At 40.5% G+C, this 10,188-nt stretch overlaps 1 protein-coding gene across 1 annotated transcript; it reads left to right on the top strand.

Annotated features, from left to right (window-relative positions):
* Positions 1 to 7,310: 7,310 nt before the first annotated feature.
* LOC310997254 (olfactory receptor 52N2-like) lies at positions 7,311 to 8,252 on the top strand (the record flags this gene model as incomplete). Its single annotated transcript, XM_083986930.1, has 1 exon — positions 7,311 to 8,252. One exon carries the CDS (start codon positions 7,311 to 7,313, stop codon positions 8,250 to 8,252), a length of 942 nt encoding a protein of 313 aa, XP_083843056.1.
* Positions 8,253 to 10,188: the final 1,936 nt, after the last annotated feature.

Here is a 10,188-nt window from a genome sequence, read left to right as displayed (position 1 = left end):
AAGCACTGATATGGAGGAGCTGTAATCACATTAGGTTAACTGTGTGTGTGTGTGTGTGTGTGTGTGTGTGTGTGTGTGTGTGTGTGTGTGTGTGTGTGTGTGTGTGTGTGTGTGTGTGTGTGTGTATAATCACATGAAGTTACCTGTGTGTGTGTGTGTGTGTGTGTGTGTGTGTGTGTATAATCACATGAAGTTACCTGTGTGTGTGTGTGTGTGTGTGTGTGTGTGTAATCACATGAAGTTACCTGTGTGTGTGTGTGTGTGTATAATCACATGAAGTTACCTGTGTGTGTGTGTGTGTGTGTGTGTGTATAATCACATGAAGTTACCTGTGTGTGTGTGTGTGTGTGTGTAATCACATGAAGTTACCTGTGTGTGTGTGTGTGTGTGTGTGTGTGTATAATCACATAAAGTTACCTGTGTGTGTGTGTGTGTGTGTATAATCACATGAAGTTACCTGTGTGTGTGTGTGTGTGTGTGTGTGTGTGTGTGTGTGTGTGTGTGTGTGTGTGTGTGTGTGTGTGTGTGTGTGTGTGTGTGTGTGTGTGTGTGTGTGTGTGTGTGTGAGGGGGGGGGGTTGTTATTTTACCCAGGGGGGTCCACTCTTTAACAAATTCATCTAAGGTACCTTGCAACACATGGGATAGCCTTTCATAAGGAACAATTAGTTTAGTTTAGTTTAGTTTTTATTTGCACATTAGATAACCTGCATAAACAATGAAAATAGTAAAATTAAACATTGTGCAGGAGAGGTAGAAGCCCAGTGTGTGTGTGTGTGTGTGTGTGTGTGTGTGTGTGTGTGTGTGTGTGTGTGTGTGTGTGTGTGTGTGTGTGTGTGTGTGTAATCACATGAAGTTACCTGTGTGTGTTAGAGTGTGGGAGAGGTGTGTATGTGTGTATTTGTATGTTACCTGTGTGTGTGCGTGCGTGCGTGCGTGCGTGTGTGTGTGACTGTAATCACATGAAGCTGGCTCTAGAGTCTGTGTGTGTGTGTGTGACTGACTTGAAACATAGACACTAGTTAGTAGCTGCATCCTGTGTCAGTCTGATTTAGCTGTGTCGGTGTTTATGTAAGGGATAATGTATAGTTCGGAGGTTGTTATGGAGAAATAAACCCCGACAGGTTGTATGGTTTCATACAACATGAAGGGGTTTATTTCTCCATAACAACCGACCAACTGTACATTATCCCGCTTATTACACGGTTTACGAGTGAAATAATTAATTTGAAACATAATGTTGATCAAAATACGACTTTCATCGATTTAAAATTGCATTTAGCGAATCTGCAAGACGTACCGGTCACTTCCGCTGTTTTGCCGAGCCTCCTCCCGTTCGTGCATTTGAAGCCTTTGATAATCAATCAGTGGATCGATGGATTACCATACACGTGTTAAGATGTGTGTATTGTGTGTAGTCGTATCTGTCATAAACAAGAGATTAACTTTACTGTTTACGGGGTGCGTTTGTGTCGCGGAGCCGCGGTGCCAGCTGCACCGAGAGGAGAGGAGAGCTGTGACACCGGGTCAGAGGCTCTGATCAGCAGGTTTGGTTTCCAGCAGCGATGTGGAAGGAGCCTCCACTCTACTTGTAACAGGTTACCAGTCATTTATCTAACATCACTATTAGTCCGAAGCTGTTTAATGACGGTAAAAATGAAACACAAGGTAAATATCCTGCATAGTTTCTCTCTTCTGTGCTGCGCTGATCAGAGCGGCGTCCCTAGCAACGGTCTGTTATACATGACGACGGTCCGTTATACAGAAATAACAGACCGCAGAACGCAGCGCTGGACCAATCAGAGAGCAGCATTCAATAGAGCCGTGTAATAAAAACATTTAAACGAGCGCCAGGTGGATTGTTTATGAAGTTAATGAGCCCCCGCAGGCTGAGACAGACAGAAACGTGGAGAAAAAGAGCCATTTTCTGCCTCTGCACCGGTCTCACATTTAGGCTTAGCATGACAAAACGGTAACTCCTATCAGAACAAAACACAGATCAACGTTGCTCTAAGGACTTACTGAAAATTTTGGTACGTTTTGGTGTTTCTACAGTAAATATTTTGGAGAGGATGGCAGTTTTAAAACATCAGGCCGTTCTGCTTCTCTCAGAAAATATTTGTATTGGAGTCAATGAGGAGCAGAGACAGACGTGGCCGCACTTAGAGGCTCCAAGTTTAAATTCTGTAAGTCTCTCTGATATTTTGAGCAGATGATGAGATCGAGGATGAGCTCGTCTACAAACGTGGCGGAAATTATGTGTGTAGAGTGTAAATTGTGGCCGTTTGGAGTTTGGAAAGAGAAAAAATCTGGAGTTTTTCTGGCATCTCTCCCACTCTAACCGATGATGTCACGCACTCTGACACGAACATTCCGTGCAATCCACACAACCATTATAATCTCATAATTTCTCCAAAAATGATCATGGTCATTGATCAGGGATTGATCAAAAACTATATGACCTATCAAAACGTGGAGTAATACGACAATACACAAGACTTGTGTCTACTGTTTAAAGTTTAAATGGAGTCTCTAGGTGAAAGTATGCCTGAGCCAGAGGTTGCGCTGGACTTTTTCGTTGCCGGTCATTTTGACTGACGGGGTCATAAAAATTCCGTCATAATCTATTTTTACCGGTCACTTTAATTTTTTTTATGATAATAATGACATATTAAATAGCACTAATTTTAATTAATTTTTTAATTCATATCAAGTCCAAACAAATTGAACAGAGAATGCTCCGCAGCAGAGTCGGCGTCGGATCACATCTAATCGGGGGTCATTCAGTGAATGCGGGGGTCTCTCTCTCTCTCTCTCTCTCTCTCTCTTTTACGCACGCACGCACGCAGCCATTGCGCATCACTGAAAGAACTGCTACTAGACCACACAGCCAGATGCAGCACAAATTCAGACAGGACAAAACCACACGCAGCTTTAAGTGTTATAAACAATGCCACGGCGGGCAGAATACATTAAAAGAAGGTTTATAGCGTTACCTTTAGAAGAGTTGTGTGCGGCGAGTGTGTGAAACTCCCACTGCTGTACCTGTACCGAGACACACCACTGTGTAGCCTACAGCTTCAGTCTATGGACGTAATTTAACAGCTGACTACTGTCGGCCCTTCGGACACTGCAGCTGAATCTCGCCCGTTAAATCATTATCGACCGTCATATTTGCACTGACACGACTCCCAGTCAACATTTAATCCACTTGAAGGAGTTTGAATACTGCGGGGAAGCTTTCTGTCTTCTTCTCTGTTGTTAGTGTTTATGTGTGGCAGCGCTACACAGGCCTAGAGGAGGTACTACAGCGTTTTTCTACTGAGCGCACCAGCCAGCTGTGAGGTTTTTTTTATTTTTATGTTTTATCTCATTCTCACCGTAGTGACTTTGTGACATTGTATATGTTTTATATCGTTATCCACCGCTCCATTTATTGATTATCCGCCGGCTTCATTGTAAACAAATGCACATGGCCAGACGGCCATGGGTGTGAATTGGAATCTGTCAAAATGACGGATGGCCTCAAAATCTTTCCGTCACCGTTTTAAAAAAACGGTCAATGACGGAAAATATCCGGTTAACGCGACCCCTGGCCTGAGCAGTAGACGTTTGTTAAACTCCAATGATTGGTCTTTTTCGCTCTTTTTTTCCCGCCCGTCCCATTGATTTCAATGCAAAAATTTTGCGCAGGTTGAGAAAAGTAATAGCACCCCAATCCCGATCAAGCCGCACGTTTTGATATATAATTTGGCCTGCTGGTCCCTGCAGCTATTTCATAGCTGTTGGGACCAGTGCCCGGTGCGATTGCCCGTGGCCCTAATTAATAAACTGCATGTGACTCCTGAAATACGTAGCAAATATGATGACTCATGTTCTGTAGCATGCAAGAAGTGTCAAAAACAACCAGGCACTTATTTTCATTTAATGTGGTCATGTCCATTGATTAAAATATTCTGGTCTACTGTCCAAACAGAGATAGAGAAGCTATGGTAATGGATCCTAAATAGTGTATTCTTGGTATCGATCTTTTGTCCTTGTCTGGTCAAACTGTCAAATTGTTGAATATTTTGTTGTAAGCCGGTGCATATTCTCATTTGTCCAGGTCATAGTATTTCAAAGGAGGTTAAATCAAAAGCAACTGGACTTAGTTATTTGTGTTTTGTTGTATGCCGCATGCCTTTCAATTCTGCATGTTTGGCTTGAGGAGCACCCGCCTATGTTAGCGATGTGAAACTGCTATCAAGAAACTGCTATCAACCCATTGTTTTAATTTTGTCCCTAAAAACAGGTGTTGTGCCAAGTGACCTCAAAGTAGCTAAAGTCATTCCACTATTTAAATCAGGTGATCCTAACATATTCACAAATGATCGTCCCATATCTGTTTTACCCTTTTTTTCAAAGGTTTTAGAGAAATTAGTTTACTCAAGAATAAAAAACATTTGGATGAGAACAACATATTATAGTCATCAATGTGGTTTTCGAAAAAAAAAAAAAAAAAAAAAAAAGTCAACAGAAATGGCTCTTTTGCAGTTTGTTCATAAAATCTCTACAGCATTAGACAATAAAAACATATCCCTTGGAATTTTTTTAGACTTGTCAAAAGCTTTTGACACTGTTGATTATAATATTGTTGTCATTAAATTACATAAATATGGGTTTCATGGTATTGCTCTCAAATGGTTAATTGATTACCTGAAGGATAGGGAACAATATGTTTCTATAAAAATGTATAATTCAAGTAGAGCTAAGCTACGTTGTGGCGTACCTCAAGGTTCCATTCTTGGGCCTCTCCTGTTTTTGATTTATATGAATGATTTACCAATGGTCTGTCATAATGTACTGTTTGCTGATGACACATGAATGTACTTGTTGCTTCTCATGAAAATTTTACCACTCTGATTCAGGAAGTAAATGACGAGTTATCATCAATTTCGAAATGGTTTCAGATGAACAAGATCAAATTTTATAATATTGTGTAACAAAAACAAAAGGTACACAAAGGAAAAAGCCAAAATATTCATAGACAATGTTGAAATAATTCAAGTGTCTTATAATGAATTCTTAGGTGTCATAGTAGATGAAAAATTAACATGGAAGACCATATCGAACTTGTCTGTAAAAAGACTATGAAGTCAATCGGTATTTTGAGTAGAATACGATCATTGGTAAATCAATTCTGTATTTTAACTCGTTATTACAGCTTAATTTATCCATATACAGTGTATTGTAATTCTGTGTGGGCAGCTACATGTCCTAACCTATCTGTTAATTGGAATGGTTAGTTTTGCTAAAAAAAAAAGAAAAGAAAAGAATCTTCTGTTCTTCTTTTTAGGAAATTTAATTTGTTATCTGTTTTCAATGTGAACATCTACCAAACATGTGTGTTTATGTATAAGTATGTATATTTCTCTCATGATTTGCCATTGACTTTCCAGAATTTTTTTAAGTTTTCCTCAGATATCCATTCATATCAGACAAGACACTCAAAGGACTTCCACCTTCCCTTTTGTCGGACTTCATACAATCAACGCACTTTAAAATACAGAGGACCATCCTTATGGAATAATCTACCTACATCAATATCCACACTGGCTTTGTTCAAAGAAACAACTGAAAAAAAATCATCTTTTAATTAAGATTTGTAACATTTCTGGATCTGTCAATTTGCACCTTTAATTTGATTAATTTTTTTTTTTAATTCTCATTACGTAAATTGTTTTGTTTTTTTCATTAATTCAGTATCTTTTATTTTTCTATGTTACTTTGTCTTTCTTTCTTTTCTATTTTTTATGTTATGAATTTCTGTATTATCTTTTTACTCTGAAGACCACCACTGTTGCTGTTGTTGTCATTTTTTACATAGGGGAGGTATTTTTATAAGCCTTTTTGGGCTTCTACCTCTCCTGCACAATGTTTAATTTTACTATTTTCATTGTTTATGCAGGTTATCTAATGTGCAAATAAAAACTAAACTAAACTAAACTAATTGTTCCTTATGAAAGGCTATCCCATGTGTTGCAAGGTACCTTAGATGAATTTGTTAAAGAGTGGACCCCCCTGGGTATGTTTTTTGGTTGCAAGTGGCCATCAATAATAAGTATTGGTGTAAATTAAAATAACAACCCCCCCCTCACACACACACACACACACACACACACACACACACACACACACACACACACACACACACACACACACACACACACACACACACACACACACACACACACACACACACACACACACACACACACATTTCTTTTTTTTCTCCTTTTCTTTTCTTTGTTTTGTTTTGTGTTGTTTTTGTTCTTTACATATGTTTGGTTTTTTTATTTTTTATTATGCTATGTTGTACTATCTTGTGTTGTATTATGTGTTTTGTGACAATGGAAGGCTGTGAGTTTGTGTTACTTCTTTGATGAGCTTGTCTTGTTGTCGCAAAACGAAAATTAAAAAGAAAGTTTCAAAAAATATATATATATATATATTTAAAAAAACAAAAACAAAACAGGACTATGGCAAAAACAGGAAAAAACAGAGGATTCTGGGAAATGAAGTCCTACTCTACTACATGTTCTCGAAGCAGTATAAAGGGAGAGACTGCATGTTTTTACCATCTCTAAGATTACAGAAACACAGAAAAATAAAAATGAATATTTTTACACATTCTTAGAGAACCCTACAAATATAATAGAGTTGCACATGCAAACTCCTTAAAGTATGAGGTGACTTACATATTAATATTTATTTATAAAACCTTTCAGTTGCTATGTGTCTCTTTCATGCATTGATCTGCAGCAAACACCCATTATGATGATGATGATAGTGGTGGTGATGAGGATGTCACCAAGCAACAGCTGACCTGTGAGTGTATGACACTGCTGCTCACGGCCACCGAGGCACAATATAAAAGTGTGAGCTGTCTCAGTTTGGTCCAGGGTGGTGTGTGAGTGTGTGTGTGTTTCTCAACAGAGAGATGACAGCAGAATAAATGTGGATCTGGACTTTGACACCTACCCCAACATGCATGCACACTTAACCATGACTGAGATAATGAGCTACATATTCAGCTGAATGTGGTTAGATTTGTCGTGTGTATGTTGTGATACACTGGAGATGAGCAGCAATGTGTCTGCAGAAAGTGTGTGTCTTCATATGTGTGCCAAAGCAGAGGGGTAAACAGTGACTGTAAATGTTGCTATGATGACTAATGACTTATTAGTTGAGATATAACTGAGTGTGTGGGTTCACATGAACTCTCTTTTCTCTGTGTTTAGCTGCTTTTCTCTGAGCTGTCACAGGTTCATGATGGAGAATCAGACTTTCATTACAGATATCTTAATGCTGGAGGGGTTAAAGGTAACCTCTCAGTTGTCCAGCCCTGCCTTCATCCTCCTCTTTTTCATGTACATCTTCATCATGGTGTCCAACCTGGGCCTGGTGGTCCTGATCTTCAGCAGCAGGACCCTCCACCAGCCCATGTACCTGCTCCTCTGCAACATGAGTATTAACGATGCATTTGGAGCCACAATAATTATCCCTCATGTCCTCAGGGATCTGTTATTTGTCCACTCAGAGCGGTACATCCACTACATCAGCTGTGTGATTCAGGCCTTCTGTGTTCACCTCCACGCCAGCACCTCCCACACTGTGCTTATGATCATGGCCTTTGACCGCTATGTGGCCATCTGCAGCCCGCTCCGTTACGCCACCATCATGACCAACAGGATGGTGCTGAACCTGTCGCTCGCTGCCTGGGGAACTACCACGGTGCTGGTGTCGATCCTGTTGGGCCTCAGCATTCGCCTGTCTCGCTGCAGATCATTTATATCCAACCTTTTCTGTGATAATGCTTCCATCTTCAAGCTCTCCTGTGAGAGCCTCCTCATCAACCAGATCTACGGACTCGGCTACACCGTGGTGCTGCTGGGCTCCTCCATCGGCAGCGTCACACTCACCTACCTGAAGATCGCTGTTGTGTGTCTGGGCAGTAAAAACAAGGCGCTGAACAGCAAAGCGCTGCAGACCTGTGCCACACACCTGACTGTGTACACTATATTACTGGTGTCGGCCTTCATCATCGTCATTCTGCACCGTTTCCCTCAGCTGTCAGACCACAGGAAAGTGGCGTCTGTGCTGGGTCACGTGGTCTTACCGGCTCTGAACTCTGTGATCTATGGGCTGCAGATCAAAGAGGTCAGACAGAGACTCACAGCTGTTCTCCACAAGAACAAAGTTGACGTAAACTGAAAAAAACATATCAGCTGCTTCAACAATATCGTTATTACATATAATAATTGCAGCCATTGTGTTTCAGGTTCAGCAGTAACCTCTGTTCACTTCATCATAACTGTTCATCTCTCTCTGGTAACATAACTGTCTGTTTTTCACTGAAGTGGCCCTGAAGGTCAAAGCACTGCAACTAAACAAAACACAAAACACATCTGCATACAATAGACAAGGGAGGGGATATTAATGCCCATGTGAGAATATTTTTATTATATTGTACATTTAATTGTACAGAAAATCAACTTGATGTTAGGTGAGATGCTTAGATGCTTTCCCATTGGGAGGGGCCTCAGTAAACATGTATGTACAGGCTTCACTGTTTTCTGATGATGGTGATGATATTGTTTAATTGTGTTTGTGCTTTGACCTTTCAGGGCCACCGTACAAAAAAGAGCTGTAAATTAAGTGCTCAATCCGGTTTAATCTTCTTTGTATATTGATTTTTGATTTATTAAAGTTCTTTATGTTTCTCACACATGTGTATGAACATGACTGCTTACATTACAGTGAAGCGTTAAAAGCTTCATTGATGTATTTTCATCGGGATCCGCTTGTAATTCAGACATCTCATTATTCCTACATCCCATTATTCAGACATCACATTCCAAAAATTCCCCCACATCCCATTTTTCCGACCACATTACAGCTTTTCTAAATTGGTTTGGCTCATTTCTTGAAACAGAAATTACACTCTCAAAACTATAAGATCATTTGGCCAAACAGTCTTACAGTTCAGCACAATACCATAGCTCACTTGCAAAAGCTGAAACAGTTCACTCGTGTCAAAACTAAATTATTTTCTCATATAAATAGTCAGAGCCCCCAAAATGCATCGTCCCTTTGGCATTGTGTGAGCACTGCAAGTCAAAATGTATAGATGTTTTGTCACTATGGCTGAGGACCATTGAAATCATGTCCACCTCTCAGTCTTAGCCCAGTCCTTCATTGAAGATGATTTCTGTACTAGTTAACTAGCTAACAGAATACAATTGTGGATAAAACTGGAAGAAAAAAAAAAGGATTTTACGGTAAGAGTAGCCTCCAAGGTTTGACATGACACATTGCACTCATACTGCCAAGGAAATTGTAACAACTTTTATTCACATACATAAAGTAACTTCCATACATCAGAGTAAAAAGAAAATATATACAGCATAATATACTGTAAACCATAAACAAAAATCAAGGAAAATATATGTAGCCTACAATGCTGTAAATAAATCTGGCCACCATCCTCCTGGCCATCCACACGTTGCTGTCCGCCTGGCCACAGATTCTTGTCCAAATCACAGTGTATATTCTCCATTGCGATGCAACAAGGGAAGAAATGGCATGCATGTCCCAGCCATCTCCTACACTGATCTCCTGTAATCTCATATCATGGGACAGGGACGTCTGATTTTGACACAAGCGTAGCATCTTCACCTTATCTGGAATAGTGTACAGGGTTTGATTTATGCAGCAATCTTGTTAGAATGAGTTCACGCAGACTGGACCCAGAATGCAGACAGGGGAGTTGGAAATCAGGTTTCGACTTTTTATGGCAGGAAGGAGGATGACAGTTACTCGCAGGGCACGAGACAGAACAGGTCCATGGGGGCCGGAAACTAGCGGAGATGGGGCTGAGCAAGGTGGAACAGGAACAGGCGGCAAGTCCGGACACACAGCAGGCAGGAAAAACACCGGTGAGAAAACACAGGAAAAATAATTTGCATATGCTACAAGAGCGTAAACCAAGAAAGCGGAGCCGAGCTGTTACCACTGAAGGTTTCACAACGAACTGGCAGCGAGCTTGGGGAAGGGACAGGCCTTTCAACTGTAGATGATGGCAATGAGCTGCAGCTGTGTGGAGGGACTGGGTGATGGGCTGCAGTTCAGTTGAGTGGAGAGTCTGATG

Source organism: Trachurus trachurus (assembly GCF_905171665.1).
Source record: "Trachurus trachurus genome assembly, chromosome: 14".
Lineage (NCBI taxonomy): Eukaryota > Metazoa > Chordata > Actinopteri > Carangiformes > Carangidae > Trachurus > Trachurus trachurus.
Note: the sequence above shows the minus strand (reverse complement) of the source record. Positions and strands in the feature narration are given on the sequence as shown.